At 40.2% G+C, this 19,876-nt stretch overlaps 2 protein-coding genes across 4 annotated transcripts; one reads left to right on the forward strand and one right to left on the reverse strand.

Moving 5' to 3' along the window:
- Positions 1-1,047: 1,047 nt before the first annotated feature.
- Positions 1,048-12,966, reverse strand: sirt1 (sirtuin 1). The gene is made up of 9 exons (XM_035400890.1): positions 12,357-12,966; positions 11,561-11,698; positions 10,897-11,135; positions 10,572-10,724; positions 9,691-9,838; positions 9,519-9,598; positions 8,171-8,354; positions 7,046-7,588; positions 1,048-5,974 (listed from the first exon to the last, which is right to left on the reverse strand). Exons 1-9 carry the CDS (start codon positions 12,679-12,681, stop codon positions 5,190-5,192), a joined length of 2,595 nt encoding a protein of 864 aa, XP_035256781.1. The 5' UTR covers positions 12,682-12,966; the 3' UTR covers positions 1,048-5,189.
- dnajc12 (DnaJ (Hsp40) homolog, subfamily C, member 12) lies at positions 2,149-19,015 on the forward strand. Of its 3 annotated transcripts, XM_035400893.1 has the most exons (7): positions 2,149-2,238; positions 3,183-3,233; positions 9,571-9,653; positions 16,510-16,588; positions 17,173-17,312; positions 17,464-17,608; positions 18,688-19,015. In XM_035400893.1, the coding sequence occupies exons 2-7, from the start codon at positions 3,230-3,232 to the stop codon at positions 18,771-18,773; spliced, it is 537 nt and encodes a 178-aa protein (XP_035256784.1). In that variant the 5' UTR covers positions 2,149-2,238; positions 3,183-3,229; the 3' UTR covers positions 18,774-19,015. The 3 variants fall into 3 exon arrangements, with proteins under 3 accessions (XP_035256784.1, XP_035256783.1, XP_035256785.1); XM_035400892.1 differs by lacking the exon at positions 2,149-2,238 and having other exon boundaries at positions 3,161-3,233; XM_035400894.1 differs by lacking the exons at positions 2,149-2,238; positions 3,183-3,233; positions 9,571-9,653 and adding an exon at positions 14,348-14,557.
- The last annotated feature ends 861 nt before the right edge of the window (positions 19,016-19,876 follow it).

Raw genomic sequence — 19,876 nt, forward strand, 5'->3', positions numbered from 1 at the left:
AAGCTTCGCCTAGGCAGGTCATGCCCCATGCTTATACAGCACTGAGAGTTTGGTTGAGTTTCGTTGAGAAAGAACTAAGAAAATTAACTTCTGTAGCTACCTTCTGATCTCATGTAAACACAGAATTCAGATGCATCTTAACGCATTCACACACAACCCTAAACTTGGATTATTTTGCGTTCTCCTTTTTCTTTTTTTCCTGCCGATTTTCATCACAAATTCTCCAGTCCCACCATCAATTATTATCCCCATTGGACATTTAGCTGCATCTGTCAATAACAACATCTAATCAAAGTAGTCTGAAAGCGGCCAACTGCCGGATAGTCGAATACACAGGCAAAATGGAGTGCACATGTGATGCTATTTCAGCCAACGTGTTTTTAAAACTTACTGGTCATATTTGGTTTGTTTGTAACTGGACTAACTGACCAAAATTAAAACTACAACCTTTGTTTTTACAGCTGTATAATCTTTGTGGGACGTGAAAAGCATTATTCATCTCACCACCCGAAGAGAATGTGGTTGAATGTGGCGACTAGGCTTAATATCTGCAAAACTGGCCCATGTAACACAGCTGAATTACAGATTATTTCCACTGTCACGTTGGAATTTGACATTCGTAACAGTTTGAATGACCACATTTTCTTAAAATGGAAAGATTGAAAAGCACATGGCCAAGTTACATGGAAAAATTTGGAAAATATTTGGTAAGTATTGCTTTGGAACACGGCTTGTTTATAATTTGTGTGAGCGTACAACAAATATTGTTTGTAACCTGGCCTCATTTTGATAACACTTTTAACAGCAGCCCTAGATTTTGCAAGCTTTAATGAATGACTTATAGACAGTCCTTTATATGAGTGAGTAATGTGGCATTTTTGTATATTGAAAACAAATTTTTGCAAGTTGCGACCTCGAATACAGCAGGGCAAATATACTAGAAATGAATGTAACAGAGGTTACATGGTGCAGTGATGTGCATTTAGACCACCTTCACTGTCCACATGATATAAATAAAATAAGCAATACAATGAAGAAACGTTGCGATTGAAGGAATGCAGGACACTTTATTGCATTATGTTTTTATGCTTTTTTCTGTTTATACTGGTATACATACATTAACTGTATAGTTCAAGAGTCTATAGAGAAGTGTCCCCAAGATAGAAAATCAATATTTCTGAAGTTCAAGACCAAAGTACAAATGGCAACAATGGGAAAGGATTAGGTAAGAGTAATGCTGGACACACAACTGTCTTGTTTTGTGGAAAAAACATCCATGTCACATTTGAAAAATCTACATATAAAACTAGAAAACCTTGCCAATGTTGTCCATATTATTTTGCAGAAAAGATGCTATCAGCTAGTGATTACAGGTATACAATCTTTTATATGAACACATGCATACAACACAAAGGAGCATTGTCTTGTTACAGCTGATTCCACCAGCTGCAAAAGATGCATCCCTGTAGCATCATGCTACTATTAACGTAAAGACCTAATCTTAATACAGCAAAAATGAACATGAATTGTAAACATACAAATTCAAAATGCAATAGGCCACCTTTGGAAAATAATCATCAAAAATGATTAAAATGAAATAGCAAACAGCAACAAAAAAAAAAAAAAAGCATTTGCAAGATTTGTTCATTCATATACACATTTAAGGAAGCTTGACATTATTTCTGCTAAATGCTTAGACATTGTATTTCCTGCATTAAATGGACCCTTAGCACATTTCTGAGAGATCTTGTCCCATCTAATGCAACACGCAGGTCAGAAGCTGATCAGTAAAGCATGGCCACCATTTAGTTTGCCATTACAAATAGTGATAACCTGAATTTAGACTTCTCAAGCATTTCTTAATTTTCTTCATATTGTCATTTTTCATAGTTAAACAGACTGAAGTCACATCCCCATAGTATCTGAATCTTGGATGTGTGTGAGAAAGGGGAGGAAAATCTCACTCATTGGTATCGGGGAACGGTGTATTTTTCCAAATCCTCATTTGTCTGTAGCAAAGTGCTGACATTAACCACGCTGCAGTGTAAACAATGTACAATGGAAATAGCAATACTGCGTTTGGGTGAGAATTGATTTCACCACACCAATGCAGTACATATCATCTCCCTTATATTGTACTTTAGATGAAGTATTCTTGGAGCAGCTGGGATTACCGAAAATTGTGGCCCAGATTTAAAATATAGGAAGCGGACAGGGAAACTCTGACCTCTTCACACAGTAAGTGACAACTTTATCTTCCCTTCCTTCTGCTCCCCTGCAAAGGTTTCCCATCTCTTATGCATTACTGCCTGCGTTCTGTTGTGCAGCTACTCCAACAATATCATTGTGCATTCTGTGCAACTATGAGGTTGCTGGTTTTCATGGTTAAAAAAATATAAACCAAAAAGAGCTTTTTGTTTCTTAAAACTATTTGTTAATAACTTGAGGTGTATAATATATTGTATTTTTGCATTATGATTTCTCAAATACTACACCAAGGTCCTTCTAGGTATTACATATTTGTAATATTTATTTTAATAGTTTGGCAAATAGTATGGAGATTATCCATTAATTTCTGGCACTATTAATGTGGTTTTGCTGGCACTGTTCCAATTTACTGTCCGTTTAATTGACTAGGACTTGTCAATTTCCTTAATGCACATTACAGTACACTCATTTGTAATCCTGATACTGCAGTGGAGAAATATCCAAATATTGAAATAAATTTTGGGTGGCTAGTTTGTGTTGTGCGGGCTACTAGGTATATCGGCTTTATAAGACGTAGAAATGCTTGCAATTTTCTGAGTTAGAGAAGACCTGTATAAACCACTAAACCAGATGCTTATAATCAACTCCAAGCCACTACAGAAAAAGGAACTGTAATGAGAGCACAAAATACATTAACAAAGCACATACTGGCAATGTACAGTACAAAACAAAATTTTCAACAGTGTTCTTCAAAATGGGCACCAAACCATGTAGCATCACACAGGTGTAGAAATCACCCGTTATGATGCAGTAAACGGGCAGACACATTTCAACAATCATTTTCAGAAAAACTTTAAAAAATTCCTTAAAATTAAAGGCCAAACCACTCCACAATCCTCAGATCTTACCCCAGAAAGCTACATGACTTTCAACAAAAGCAAATGAAAACTTAATGATTTTCATTTTTCTTTCAGAACATAACTCATCAAAGGGGACAGCATTCCTAATAGCCGAAAGTACAATGTGTAAGTTTGTCAGGTCCACCATGAGAATATAACTGAATTGATTCTCCCATCAATTCCATAGGCTCAATGAGAAAATAAAACCATGTGGGCACAGCAAGTCGAGCTCATTGCAGTGGAAACTAGTTTGGTAGTCAGAGCAGATTCTTACAGAGATGCAGAAGATTTCATAAATACCCTTGCAATAGTGAAGAAGTATTTATGAAATCCATAATGGGTGAACCTGAAGTGAGCCATCGATGGTTTTGAAACTGATTGATTTTTTTTCTCTCCAATTGCTAACTAAATCATCAAAAATAAAAATTGGTCCGCATTAGTGAGCATGTGATGGCTCCTCCCATTTTGCATTTCATGAAGCCCCACTATCCTTGATCTGTATTTTTTTTTTTAAGTCTGAAAGTTTAACTTAACTCATTCTTTGGTAGAATTAAGTATTGTTTAGAAAAACTATCTGAAGTACTTTTCAGGTGAAAGGTTTATATATGAATGCTTTGTCACAAATCCAGATCAGATGGTATTTGCATTTCCTCTATTCTGCTTCAGCATTGCACACACTTTCCCGAAGCTTCTGTATTTGTTTATAGCGATTTATCCAGACTGAACAAAATTCAGTGATGCCTTCCAAATGGTGAAGGATACCTTCACCAAATGTACCTGTGGGGTACATTTGTATATATGATTTGTATTCCTGCAACCGCGGTAGTGAATAAGTGAAACTAAATTTAAAAGTTTAAAATTGCAGGAAATTCCTACAGGGCTTGAATATTCTCCATGCTTGTAGTCTTGATGCTTCCTAGAATTTGGATTTTAACCTCTATGTCTGAGGCACGTATCAAACGAATTGTACCAAACTGATTTTTGATGGATTTTACCCAAAATGGCAATCTTTACCATTTCCTCAGGAAGAAATTTGTGAAACAAAGTGCTTTTGCCCCACCGGGCTTAAAATATGTTCACACTCCGAGCTACAGTCGTTTTCTATTTTTTATTTATTTTTTTAGTTTTTTTTGAAAACCATCGCCTACTCTTGCTGAGTATGCCTTAATGTATTAGAAAATACAAAAATAATGACACTAGCTCTACCTTAAGAAAGTAGCTGCCAATAATCTTCAAGAAAAAGAAATGCCAGTGTTTCGTTTACTGTGTTGCACAGATGTGAAGAGAGGTTTAGTAAGGACTGAGAACAAAGTCCTCTTTATGTATGCAGAAAAAAATGTTCTTTGGTCTACATTTGCTATTCCCTTTGTCATCCTACAACTAACAGAATGGCAGTGATTTAATTTACAAACTTAACAGCCAAATATGAACAGGTAAATCATACTAAATTAAATGCAATCTGTGTACACGTAACATCCGACAATTTGGATGAACCTGTTGTTTGTACCATACCACTGGGGTGTGTGAGCAGTAAATGTAACTGTACTAAACGATGTGTGTGTGTGTGTGTGTGTGCGCACATATACATACGTACATACATACATAAATATACTCCAGTAGTCAAGAAGAATTACTCCCATGAAAGAACTGCTTGATCATAAAAAAAAAGAAACTTAGGATAAATACATACCACAAACCATTAATTTAGATCTTCTTTAGCTTTAATGACAGTTTCACACCTCCTTATTTGTTGAGGAAGTTCTGGAGCCTATTCCAACAGTACCAGGACACAAGGTTTCTACAGCAGTCTACAGGTCTCAAAAACTTGCAGCGGTCAGTGTTCATATTACTTGGTCCAAAAGGTCCTGTGACAGATCGTCGCGTAGCTTCTGTACGCTCACGCCGCCAATGCGGCTACGAGCGATATAATCCCACCACCCCTCGCCTCCACACTCAAGGACACGCGTCGACCCTGCTGCGTGGTCCATGGTCAGAGGACGAGCGTGCACGTGTGTATCCCATGCCGTTTTAATGCCTGTAGACACGTTGTCGCTAAAATGGTGACGTCTGATGAGTTCGTTCTCAAATCTGTGCTGCGTTTGGGACATCCTCGGCCACGCTGTCTGTCTGTGCTGCGTTTGGGACATCCTCGGCCACGCTGTCTGTCTGTGCTGCGTTTGGGACATCCTCGGCCACGCTCTCTGTCTGTGCTGCGTCTGGGACATCCTCGGCCACGCTCTCTGTCTGTGCTGCATTTGGGACATCCTCGGCCACGCTCTCTGTCTGTGCTGCATTTGGGACATCCTCGGCCGCACTGACTGTCTGTGCTGCGTTTGGGACATCCTCGGCCGCACTGACTGTCTGTGCTGCGTTTGGGACATCCTCGGCCGCACTGTCCGTCTGTGCTGCGTTTGGGACATCCTCGGCCACACTGTCCGTCTGTGCTGCGTTTGGGACATCCTCGGCTGCACTGTCCGTCTGTGCTGCGTTTGGGACATCCTCGGCCGCACTGTCCGTCTGTGCTGCGTTTGGGACATCCTCGGCTGCACTGTCCGTCTGTGCTGCGTTTGGGACATCCTCGGCTGCTCTATCCGACTGTACCGCAGAAGGGAAGCCCCCGCTAGCTTGTTTTAGTGGCAGCGTGTCTCTCAGACCCTCCTCCCTGGCCTCCTGCTCCTCGTCGGCGGTGGTGGCGCCGTACAGCTCGTCCGCGTCGCTGTCCTCCTCCTCCTCCAGCGGGCTGCGGCTGCAGAAGGACCCCTCGCTCTCGCTGCCGCACGAGCTGGACGTCTCGTCCTCCGAGTTCGAGTAGACCTCGGCCCCGTGGAAGATGTAGTGGTTTGGAGCTTGAAACAGGTATTGACAGGCTGGGAAAACACAAACAGGCAAGCATTGATGCAAATTGCTTGAGACAGCCATCATCCATCAGAGTTGCTGTTTATAGTGCAAAATGCTTCCAAATATTTGTTTTCTGCCTTCTCATATTGTAGAAGGAGAGTAAATTGAGTGGGTTGTGGCTCTCTCATAGTGGCTAGTAAAAACTAAATACGAAACCATAGCTGTTAACATTGGTCAGGATAATCAAAGATCAACTAAAATGTACTTGCATCCATGAGGAGAGATGAGTTCAGTGATATGAGTCCTGTCTGCAGTTAACATTTAAAAACATTTCAAACAAACCTCAGTAACAGTTCCAAGTTTCAGGTCCTCAGCATCTGGCCTTTTAGATACTTTTAGATCATTTGAAGTATCAGCACTATGATTTTGAGAGATGATCATTTGTCTCCATACAGCTTTTGTCTATATGCAGCCGTTCTCATTGGCTAAATATGGCAAAAATGTTTTTGGAAAAAGTCATAATCGAGAGAAAATGGCAGAATTTTTACACGCACTTTTTCCAGTAATGCACAAAAGTTGTGCTGTATGTTAAACTCGCAAAAATAAAAATATTAACAGAACGATGAAAGGAAACAGTCAACTGGAGAGCAGTCGTGTTCCAGGGTGAAATCTATTCACTATAGAGCTTGTTGAAAGCACTGCACTTCAGAGCAATGAACCTTCACACATTCTAAACCAACCTAATATTATTATAACCAATCCCCTTCGACCCCACCTTTACAGAGTGGTGATTCCAAGTGGTCAAACCGCCAATTCAAACACGAACACAGGAAAGTGGTCAGACATCCAGAGGACACGCGTTTTAAATGTCGCAATTCTGCAAGCCGCTCTCCAAGAATCTGACTAATGACTGTGCAGGCGAGCCCCGGGCATGCCCAGTACCAGACAGTATGGGGAGTGTCTCGCTACCTCTCCAGAGCTGACCATCTGGATGCTGAGGCTTGATGGAGAGTGGCCAATTTGTCTGCAGGTAAAATTGCCTAAGCTAATAATTACCGCGATATTAATGAGGTGAAAATAAATATTAAAGCAGAACTTACATTCGAGGCGCTTGCTGATTGGACTCCTGCCAATTCGGCTCAGCCAGCATCTTCTGTGCCCCTCAATTTTTGGATTCCTGTCCTTCAACCTAAAGGCATCATCTGTGTGGACGTCTCCAAGTGGCGGCTCGAGGCTTTCGTTGTCCTCGTGTTCGGGGGACTGTGTCCTAGTGTTCGGGTGGCTGTCTGTTACATCCTCTGGAGGGGGCGTGGCCTTGGGGGGTAATCGCCCCTCTGCATCCTCCACGGGTTCGGCGGAGGTCGGTTTCGACCGGCCCGTTTCCCTCTCGCCGAGCTGCGGGGAGTTTGGCGTGGCGTCGCAGGCGGGATCCGCGGTAAGGTCTCTCTGAGGCCGCGGGGGTTTCTCCGTGATTTCACTCAGTCTTAAAGGGTTGAAGCACAGCTGCTTGTAGTCCCCACCCAACCTGTGGCACAGTTCGTTTATGATGACATCGCAGTCCCCCAGAAGCTCCACGTCAAAGTTCAGGTGAGAAAGTTGCTCTCTGTTGATCAGAATCTGAGGCACTTCGTGTGGGATCGAGCCTGGAACCGGGTTTAAAAAAAAAAAGTTAATTCACAATTCTAACAAGACATGAGGCACTGAGGCAGGGCCTCCCAAATTTAGTGCTTGAATTCCTGGGTATCCAGAGTACCTGGAATTTGTTAAAGTAACTTCAACAATTTTAATGTGCTCAAGGCAAATGAGCTGTTTTCGAAAACCTACTGATGTTACACTTAGTAGCAGCATTTTGTACAAGTATTGTTCTTGAGATAAGAGAGTCAAAGCTCCAAGACAGAAGTCAACACTGCAACTTAGCAGTTATGTGCAAATAAGGATGAACTGCGATATACTCAAGTATGGTGCCCCTACATATATACAGAGTATGCTTATGAGCTAGCTGATAACGTAAATAAGCTTATCTAAATTAGCACAATGCTAAAATGCTTATGGAATTACTTGTCCAATTACCCAAATTCTCTTATTATAAGAATGTGCCATTTGTTATAGTTTTGCAATTAACCAATTACTGGTTACTTGTACCTCTTCTAAGCCTTTGTATTTTTTAGTTTCCATTAACGTTACTTAAATTTTCTTTCAGAAAAAGTACAAAATGTATAACTTACTTGGGATAAGTGCCACCGGTCGCACCTTAAGAGAAGACCCAATGACGATGAGCAGGTCGACTTCATCTTTGTCCCGTTTCATTGCCCTGTGAAACTGCTCTGGCAGGTTTTCTCCAAAGAAGACTATATCGGGCTTCATGATCGCCAAGGGGAAGTCGGGACACCTTGGACAGTGTGGTACAACCTGTAACGGCATTTTTCACAAATTAATTGGCTTTAAATAGCACCTCCTTAAATGGCAACTCTTAGACTAAATCAAAAGACGTATGTTCCGACATTTAATATGCCACTGACCAGGTTTACAAGAGACTAAGGGCTATTCATACGAAAATGTTTTCTATTTTGGTAATCACGACATTTACATTAGATATTGGCTCTGTGTTCTAAGCACTACAATCACAGATGTCTCAGGAATTTCTAAAAGATTCTCATGTCAAATATTAAAACTTTTCCATGATCCAGTTTCCCTGTGCCTGCCACGGAACTGGTGCCTGCACCTTTAAATCTCTCTGCGACATAGCTCAGGAGGTAAGAGCGGTTGTCTGGCAGTCGGAGGGTTGCCGGTTCGATCCCCGCACTGGACGTGTCGAAGTGTCCCTGAGCAAGACACCTAACCCCTAACTGCTCTGGTGGATGAGAGGCATCAATTGTAAAGCGCTTTGGATAAAAGCGCTATATAAATGCAGTCCATTTACCTTTTACCAATTCCGCTCAGGAGCATGCACACAACGGTAAGGAAAACATAAACAGTGAACTTTCGGAGTAGCAGGAGACTTTTGGGAGATCAGATGCAATCAGGACCTTCTTAAACTTAATACACAGCAAATTCTGTGATAGTATGGTACTTTGGAAACCCGTGCTAATACGGAGCTGCATACTAAAAATGGCAGACTCGCCGCAAACGACCCATGAGTGTTTGCAGATGGCACTGGACATTACACCCACATTGTGTCATTTAGGAGTTTTGTAAGGCGTGTCTTCTCTTGTGCCTGATTATGTGGTAACTGAATGATTAACTGATAATTGCTGCTGTTCACTGAATGATTGACACATGGTTTGAAATGGAGCCTCCACCTTTGTGGCTATGGACTGAAATACTTGCAAGATGACGATTTTCTCCAGGCAGTACAGACTGCATGAATAACCTGAACGGTATTCAGAAATTACAAAGAAAAATAATTAAGCGCATACCAGCTGCTTTTATAAAAGGTCTGACAATTGATGGACTCACCCAAAAAAATAAAATACAATAAGTTAATTAACTGACACATCCAGCATACTGCACAATACACTGACACTAAAAGCCTAGACCACTTAACAGCAGACTGCATTTTACTTTCAGCCCTACCTGATTAAAGATGTCTTCTCTAATTGCTTCACAGTCGACTTTGTACTTGCAGATGAGGCAGGAAGCTGTGGCAAAGGAGCCTGTGAAGGAATTGCAAGCAGAGTTAACAACCAGAACACCAGAAATGAACACCAGGTAATTACACCGAAAAACAACCACGCCCACCACTGACCGTGACACTGTATGATCCTCCGCACGCCCGCCACCTGCTCGAGCGTGTCAATGTTCTGCGTGTAATTCCGAAGAAGCTTCCCTTCCTTATCCAGCATTGAAATGAATTTGTGGCACGGCGATGGCTGGAACTGTCCCGGGAAGATCTCCTGTGTGGAAAATTGAAACAGTGGCAGCAGTGTAGTATAATGGTTAGGGGCCTGTTCTTGAAACTGAAAGGTTGTGGGTTTGATTTCCAGATCAGGGCTACTGTCATACCCTTGAACAATGTACTTAACTAGAATTGCTTCAGTAAATATTCAGCAGTGCAAATAAATGCTATGTAAAAGTGAAAGGTAATGTTATTGTGAAAGTGAATTGAATGCTATGTAAACGTGAAAGGTAATGTTATTGTGAAAGTGAATTGAATGCTATGTAAAAGTGAAAGGTAATATTATTGTGAAAGTGAATTGAATGCTATGTAAAAGTGAAAGTTGCTGTGGACAATAATCTGATTAATGCCTAAAAAAATGTTTAAAAAAATAATTTTATATACATTGCTTTAAAGAATAAGAAAGCATAAGGCTGGGAATTAAACACTAATTTTAATTAAACTTGAAAAATGATATATTGCAAGTTAAAAAAAACAGAACTGCTTAGACAGTAGGATATAGGAACTTAATTTAGTCATTTTATGAGCTTTGAACATCCCATGTTCTACGATATTACTAAGTGTGGTAATTATATTAGTATTTTAAGGACCACACGAATGTTGGACTATAATTATCAGCTGGCATGTCAAAAATATGTAAGCAATCACTCAAACATGGGTTAACCAAATTTTCATGTTCTTACATGTTCACTGTTGAATGACTCGGTGTTAACCCGGCACACTAAACAAACCTTTGCAAATTTAAAAAAAGGCCTTGGGTCTCTCCTGAAATATTCGATGTCAAACATTGCTTGAGGGTCTGGAAGATCAGGGAAATCTTTAGCAAGCCTGGCATAAATGCCATCTCTGGATCGAAAGTCAGGTATTCCACATGACACGGACACCTGCAATTGAAAACAAAAACTTGTTTCACTGAAGCTTTTGATGTCATATTTCACTATGCATTTTAAAAGAATTCTATCATGCACTCTACTGACTATCAAAGTGGCATCAGAAATGGAAGAGTAAGCATACACAGACTTAAGTAAGGTTAATTAAACCAGCCTAATTACGTACCCCAGCACCTGTTAAGACCAGAATCCTTTTGGACTCCTGCAGTAGCCTGACCACATCTTCCAAGGTGTTCAGATCTTTGCGCTTCTTTCTTTTGGGGGGTTCTGAGATGTTGATAATTATCTGCCAGAGGGTCATGTCATCAAGGTCAGGTGGAAGAACGGTTTCTGGAAGGAGGTCCTTCAAAATTGTTCGGGGGTCGGTTTCTCTCATGATGTGTTGCTGAATAAAACTATAAGAACCTGGGGGAAGGTTTTTTTTTTAACAAATGACTCAATATGCATTTTCAAATATAATTTACAAAATGAAACTCCACAGATAGATTGCAATAACACTGATGACAGCATTTATATACAGCCTAAGATATATAGGAAATTTAAACCAAAAAATGTGAATAATCCCCTAATATTCTGTTTAATAAAAATGCATTAGTCACTATTAGTTTTGAAAAGTAATTGCAATTCCTAACCCATTTAGAATATTTGGTTTCTGGTGACTAGCCTCGACGATTCAAATAAGGCTGTGTCTTAATGCTTAAAATTTGTGATCTGAAATGTTTTAAAAGTCTGATGACATCCATCTGCATGTTCAAAATAGTTGCCTGGATAGCAGACACTACTGAATGAATGCATGTTGAAACGCACTTCATGTTTATCTATAAGGTTACCTATCTGCGGTTGAGGTGTCCAATCGCTTGAACTTGCTCGTGAAGATCTGTCGTCATTATCATCCTCACCATCGTCGTCGTCGTCATCATCATCGTCGCCGTCACAGTCGTGAGAATGACATCCATTGGGAGGTACACCTTCAATGGGATCAATACACTCTTTTCGTAAGCCAAATATACAATGGAAATGATTATATTTAATCGCTTATAGATGCAAAATGAAAGAACTAGTTTCTAAAAAAGTATTTTATTGTGCAAATACGTCTTGTTCAACAACTACCTACCAACGAGAATTGCTATGCATTTTGTTTGAGCAAGCTTACGAGCAAGTCTGCATTTTTATCAAAGTTAGCCAGCGTCGACAGCAAGCTACCTAACTTCATTCAAATAAATTGCTTTTAATAACAATGTAACGTTAGTTCAGTAACCACATATTCATCCAATGCAATGACAGTGATTTAATTCACCGTTCAATTGCTGGAAACTTAGTAAGCCCTGAATGCAACTATGCCAGCTAGTTATAGAGCTGGCTAACTTGCTAATATAACTTAAGCTAATACAGTAATCACTGTAAATTAGCTAGCAGCAGGGTTATGAAAGGTAGCCCTGTTAGCACACCGTTCATCAAACAAGAAAGCTCGCCAGTTGCCATAGTTTCTTAATGTAATGGTAGCTAGCTAACTAAGATTTGTCTTTTCTGCCCACAAACTAGCGAAGACATTTATAGCCATAATTTGAGAACGCTTCCTCGCTAGCGGGCTAATCAGCTCAAGTTGTTAGCTCGTTAGCTGGGTACCTGGTAGCTCCGTAGTGGGTCCGTCGACCAGCGCCTTCTCTTCCTGATTCAGCGGCTCTCCATCGAGCTCCGAAACCAGCTCATTGTCTCCGCCTGATGGAGCCGTGGCCTGCCCCACCACCACCGCCACCGCCTCAACCTTCCTCTCCCCTTCCGCCCGCTCAGCTACCTCCGCCGCCCGAGCCTCTCCCGTTCCCTGCTCTGTCCGACAGGTTTTTACCCCACATCCCATCGTCACGCCTAACTTGGGCTTTTTGGACAGGGGCTCTCCCGTATCAGAGACCCTGGCGCTGGGATCCAGGAGCGCATTCTCTCCGTCCGCCATCTTTAGCTCAGACGCAAGTTAGATCTTATCGAGCCTCAACCATAGAATTCTCTACGTGCGAGACAGCTGGGAGATTTAAACGGACCACGTGACTCTGTCTGCGCCAGTGTCGGTGGCCCACACGACACTTCGGTCGGTCACTGACGTCAACCACAACAAAGTGTGTCATGCGGTCGGTCGGCTGGCTACGGTTCTCCGCAGTTGTGCGTCTTTTTTCACTCATATAATGGGCCGCGGAAGCACGACCAGGAAGACGGCTACTGAACTCTACCTGTGGCGCACAGGTTGTGGAGTTTCCAACATTGCATAATACCATGAGAGCTTGGCAGCGAAAAAAACGTGTTATTAACGAGCTTCAATTCTCTGCGCACACTTTGGAAATACACTTACTGTGATAAAGTCTGGATGGGCTAGTAGCTATGTCGACTAATTGCGAGATAATGTTGCATTGTCTGACAAATAACTAATGCCATGAGATATACTGCATGTTTGTTCATAGTACCATTTTAGAGTATGTCCCCACTGATCTGTATAGCATGTTGAAATTTAACTATTTTGCTCACCAGCAGCCTATCCTGTTTTTACGAAGACCCGAATTGCTCTGCAGTGCTGACCGTAAATTAACAAGCTGTGCGTTCCGTTTGAATCAGACTTGTTTGTCAATAATGCAGCACAGATATTGTATATGACTGTCCATTCTTTCATGACTAAAATGTGTTTATAGTACAGAACTGTTTATAAGAAATGCAAATGTAAAATAAGAAATGCAGCAAATACTGTGAGAAAATGTTAAATTAGTTTGGACTTGTGTTTTACCATGCTTTCACTATTAAGTATTCAATTGGTTGATCAGCATGAAAAGTCTATTTGAAACAGTGATGGAAAGAACAACAGAGAAGGGGAAACATCAACAAAAAATAAATTAAATGTTCTGCCATATTGCACTGCATGCTGATGAAACAATAAGAAAAAAGGCTGTCTCTTTGGTGGCTTGTCCACCTCTGGCACACGTTCTGTAGTGGCCATACAGGGCTACCCTCTGGAAGTTACACTCTATTAATCCTAAATCAAAATCTGAATGATTTAAATTCATTAACTGCTGAAACGCATTGAAACTAAGCATATACTGCGCAGGCTTCTAGAATTCAAATCTGAGATCCCAAAGCAAATATCTCAATCCGACATATAGAGGTCCACAGTGTCTGCTGGTTTTTCAACATTTAAATTAGTATTATAAATCACTGTTTGACGAGATATTCCAAACACTTTGTTTCCAAGACCTAAATCGGCCACTGATTAAAAGGAAATCAGAAACGCATTGCAATATTTCAAAAACGTGCCATTTTCAATCTTTTAATGTTTAAACTCACTGTTGTGGAAGACCAACTGTACAAGGACTAAGTTTGTCAACTCCTGCCTTAAGGTCAATGGGAAATGTAATTGAAGTTCTGCAATGAAGGCATATCTTTAAGCACCAGAATACGTTGTTGCATGGCAGTCTGAATGCAACTTGATTAAATCGACGGGTATAGTCTACGGTGGGCAACCGTAAAATCAATGAGATGAGCACATGGATTATCTGCATGAATTAAGTAACATTCAATGAATCTGCACAGCGTTACTCCCGCAACACGACTGGCGCTATGGCTTGTGCTCGTTAAATACGGTTCCACCCACAGCCAGCCAGGAGAGGACTGAGTCAGTCAGTCCGGAGCCAGCTGGTAGTAGATAGCTAACGGTGTCTGAGTCATCTGTCTTTAATTGAAGACTAGAAGACTACCCTGATCTCTGTGTGCAGATGGACGCGATTTTAAATTGCAAAGCAGAGGATTTGGAGGACTATTACGGTTTGCTGGGGTGTGATGAGTTGTCTTCGGTAAGATTCACTGAAAGTATTGTGCGATCAACCGTTTTAGGCTGCGTATTTGCCAGTCTGGTGGTTTATCAGTATCTCTGGAGTGGATCAAAGTTTGGAGCCAAAGACGGAACGCTCTGAACAAATCATTTTCTGCTTCGCTGCACTGTCAGACTACACTAGTTCACTAAAAGTAGCAATGGGTAATATAAATATTAAGTGACGGCATCATTGAAGAAAATGAAGCGCAACATGTGTCAAGCATCAGCTTTAGCCAGAGCTTACTGTGGAGTTACACAGCCTAGAAATTCAGTCCGTATAGACTATAGTCAAACAGTATAACTAAGTAGCTTAATAGCGCATGCATACATAAGAAATTCAGACATTTGTCCTGTAACTAACGATTAGCGTTCCATCGATATCTTGCGTATAATGTGATATGTCTGTCTTCAATGGGGTAGTTTGCCCGTTGACTAGGTTCTGGTATAGGCTATTGGGCAATATTTGTGTAAACACTGGTTGGTTTAGAGGCTGCGCTTGCTTTTTTTCCAGCCCACCAACTAGCATTGTATTGACATGACTATTAGAAGCGAGAGTGAGCATTGGTTATGCTGTAGGCAGTCGATCCTCCATTGAATTAACCCAGAATTTACAGGAAAATAGTCTAAAGAGTAAGGGCCTGAAACCAGCGACGACCGTTCTGTGAATTTGTCATATGCTTGTTAGGCAACTGTGTTTAGGCTGTCGCATTAATTTACTTTAATCGTGAACTGAAAGAAGGTGGTGGTTACTCTGACACTCACTCACTGCGTTGCATTTTTAATGAAGACTTGACTGACAATTCTGTAAATGAAAGGGACCTCTACATTAGGGGGATGAGAAGCATGAGGTAGCCTCTTCTATCCTTATAATAGTCTCAGCCCAATTTGCTCCATCTCGAGAGAATCTGGCAAGGGAAGTTACAGCTCATGAGATTTTTCTGCAGTTTACTGCCAGGAAATAAATAAATAATTAAACTCCAGGTAAAATCAAATGGACAATAAGAAATGTCTCCTAATCACAGAGAGGACTGTGAGATCTAGCTTGCTACCCAGGAAATGTAGTTATCAGTAAAGGTCAGTATTGAGTACTATTGATCCATGTACTCAACATTTATTCTAAAATGTCTGGCACCAGCCAGACAATTCTGCTTTTTTCCTCAAAAGCTTTCATATGACAAACTAATGCTGTTCAAATACAATGCAGTCAGCAATAGTATTTGGACAGTGACACAATAACAGTGTTGTTGCTTTGGCTCTATTCTCCACCACAGTGGATTGTAAATTAAGCAGTTAATATGAGGTGAAAATGTAGACTGTCAGCTTTAAAGGGAGGGTATTTATGTCTATTTATGTATTATGTGTAGCAGTTACACCCCTTTTTATTCATAATTCCCCCATAGTTCTTACAGACTACTCTTTTTGTATGTTGATATTTACTTCTCTCTGTTCCATAGATTGACTGCTTATTCACAAGCATTGCAGAGACCCTGCTCAGCATACCTAATCTGTAACCATTAGGATAACAGGAATGGACAAGGAGTCCTTTGCCTTTGTGCATCCATATTGTAATTCATTCATGCTGCAGATATTTCATAAGATTTAACAATCAGATGACCAATTTCTAGACCAGTGCTACACAGTCTCTGTGGTGTTTAAACAGCTCTGATAAAGGCACTTCCTGATGTTTTATATCAAGACAGATGGTGAGGTGGTGTGTCCAGAATTAAATATGGTTGGGTTCCATGGCTGGTATTATTCATAAAAGAGGTTATGAAGAGAAAAAAATATTATGAGTTTGTTCAAAGTCTTAATTTTTAACAAGACAGGGCTTGTTAGACAAAACAATCATCATTTACATATTCATTGAGAGTATTGAGACATAATTCATTTTAGCTTAGTTGTAGTTATGTATTTTTTTGCATTACTTTTCAGTCTGAACAGATCCTTGCTGAATACAAAGTGAGGGCCATGGAGTGTCACCCAGACAAGAATCCTGATAATCCCAAAGCAGGTAACTGTGTGAAACCTACTTGTCTTCTGACGCAGAGTGAAGCCCCACCATGTCTGCTGTGCCATTCACTTTAGCCATCCTTTTGCTTTCTTTCTGGGTTTCCTTTAAGGAAAGTAATGCTGTAGGTATAGCTGTGTAGAAAACAAATGATGTACATGCATTCTCTCTAAGAACCTTTTCTTCCCTTTACAAAAAGTATAAATATATTTTTATTCTGTTTTACTTCCAGTCAGTCCTATAACAGAAATATTGTATTCACTCATAGTTGCCAGTATTGAAATAGTTGGGCCAGTCCTGGTATCAGAAATATTACTGCCAATGTTTGATGTAAACTGGGCCAATTCAGATTTATGGAATTCCAGATGCTGTATATTGTGTAAGTTTGTGGCTGTTTAGTGAAATTATCTGTTTATTTCCTAACTATAAGCCTAACCGTAACCTAGCTAATTTAGTTTAATTTCTGACTGGCTTGCCAAATTGAGAAATCTGTTTTGCAGAGCATTGATTTGTGACAAAATTAGTCAATTAACCTTCTTTCTTAATCATCTTGGGTCAACAGAACAGCTAAACTATATCTTTTTTAGTCAGTGATTTTCAGAAGTTACAGGAGGCCAAAGAGGTTCTGACCAATGAAAACACAAGGAATAATTACAACCTTTGGATACGCAGTAAAATAACAATACCATTCCGTGACTGGCAAGCCCTTGGCGACTCAGTCAAAACTGTAAGTACATAACTGGTTTGATCATAGGTAGAGGTGAACTGATCTGTTGTTTAAAAAAAAAGAAGATATATATATACATTAAATGTTTTGCATGAAAGAAAATGTGAATTGGAGCATGCAAATGTGTTTAATGCAGTGTACCATTTCTCAGTCAATGCATTGGGCTGTGAAGACCAGGAAGGAGCCAATGCTGGAGGACTCAAAGGACACACCCTTACTCAGCCCACAGGACGCAGTCTGTCAGAGCGAGGAGCCAGCCTCAGAAATGCAATTTCCTGAAACCGTAAACACTCCAAGTGAGCGCTTTGTTTCATTGTTTGACTATGATGAATATGTTTTATACGGAAATGTGTCATTTTTAATAGAAACTGTGTAAACTAGAGTCCTGCAGTAGTTTGATGTCTCATCCCGAACCCAGCCCAAGCCTGACACACAAACTAAATAAAATGTTTTTTTCTGTGCTGTCGTAAATGTGACTCTGCCCAAGCCCGAATGGCATTGACCATTTTGAGGCCCAGCCCAACCCGAACACAAAATCTACAAAAACACTGCATTTGTTTGTTTATTTGGAGATGACTGGAAAGTGTTTGCTTAAATCCTGCATGTAGGAAACTACAAATCCAAGCTAACATTGCTGTCACAGTCCACAACTGAGCAGAATATAGGCTAATAGGCTAAGGCAGCATACACACACACCTGAACCAGCCATCCAATAAGAGTTACATTGGGCACTGTCAGTGGAGGCTCAGAAGATGACCTGTAACAAGTGCATGATAGTTAGATGTAGTGGGGATAGATGTAGTGGGGCTGTAATCCATGCTTTCTATACCCTGGCATGTTCAGTAATTATATACAGTTGAATGCAAAAATATTGGGACTGTGGACTATGTATGAAAAGGGCTGTAATTCCTACATGGATCACCCGATATGGATTTAAATACCCTCAATTTAAAGCAAACAGTGTGCACTTTAAAAGCATAGGCATACTACGCATGATTTTAGCTTCAAAATATTATAAAATAACTATGATAAGGCATATCTATGATGCACTTGCAATCTTTGTCTTTTTGCACTTTTGCCGTATTTGTGCACCATTCTCTGTATTTGTTATTCTAAAATGTGTTTGGGACTCTTTTCTGTGTTGGGAGGGGTGGGTGAGTGGGTTGGGTTGAAGATGGAGGAGGAGACTACTTTGATTGTAAACACTGGTGGAAAAAAAATCCTGCTTGGTATGTCTTTAACCTCATGTTCATTGTTTTATTTCAAATCCAATGCGCTGGAATACAGAGCCAGAACTACAAAAATGGTGTCACTGTTCCAGTACGTTTGCATTTAACTGCATGTGCTTTTTTGTGTCTTTCTTCTTTCCTGCCAGGTGAGAACTACAGCCATTTGCATTTCCGTTGGGCCGCTGGCACTCCGTCTGTTCTTTTAAGGAAATTCAGAAATTATGAAATATAATCTTCTGATGATAAGAATAGGCCATTTTCTGTGCTGCTTGACCTTATAGACATAATACACTGACATGACACCTGGTGTATTTGCATAAATTAGAAAGCAGTTCAGTTTAATTTATTCTGTTTCCATTGTCAGTTTGTGAAAAGAAATAGTAGTGGTTTATTAAGTGTTGTGGAAAAATAAACGAAGGTCATGTCTTGAGTGCCATATCTGGTCCCTTCTGACGTGACCAACTGTGCACTTGTCTTCATTATTGTAATGTGTTCTGTGTTCAGTGTTTAAAGTTGTAACCCGTGATAGCAGTTTTAACAAGTCATGGTTTTTGTCCTGAAAATTATTATTATTTATTATATTAAAATTCTTATTCGTAATGATGTCCAAGTGACTTAGATCGGTATCAGGTTTACAGGATGAATGCTTTTAGTACAGTGTGGTAGTGGTGAGGGAAACGCATCTGTGGCAGGTGTTTTCAAGTTAATTCTGATGTGGGATGCAAGTGAGTAATCTTATAAGTATTTAACTGACTGCACTGGTCCACTGAAAGATTATACAGATTGGGATTGGTAGCATCTAAAATGTGTTAGAGATGCCAGAAAGATCATTTACGTTATGTAGTTTCTTGTAGATTATATATTTTTATAGTTCTGTAGCTGCTGTCGACTAGCACCCTTTTGGCAGGAGTTTATAGAAGTGCAGAAGTATTGGACACTTCAGGATGACAAACTCTTCATCGTTCATTCCTGAATAATTCTGAGGACAAAGGTGACTAGTGATGTTCATTCATGCATTAATGCCTTTATTGTCTTAAATGAGTGCCACTGTCTACAACCAGGAGAATACTTTTTAGACACTACGGATGACAGTGCATCAAAATATTTTAAATTTCACATACAGATACTGCTATGACAAAGAAATAAAGAGATTGTTGGAGATTTTTTTGCCTGTGAAAGTGAGGGGAGGGATGGATTCTGGGTTGCTGGGTTTTTTGTTTTAGATTTTTTTTGCTATCATACATGTGTGTAAATGTTTATAATGCATTCTGAAATGTAAAAAATAAAGAATTTAACTGGAACACATCTCCATACTGTTTATTAATGATGCATTTG

Source organism: Anguilla anguilla, chromosome 18 (genome assembly GCF_013347855.1).
Source record: "Anguilla anguilla isolate fAngAng1 chromosome 18, fAngAng1.pri, whole genome shotgun sequence".
In the NCBI taxonomy this organism is placed as follows: domain Eukaryota; kingdom Metazoa; phylum Chordata; class Actinopteri; order Anguilliformes; family Anguillidae; genus Anguilla; species Anguilla anguilla.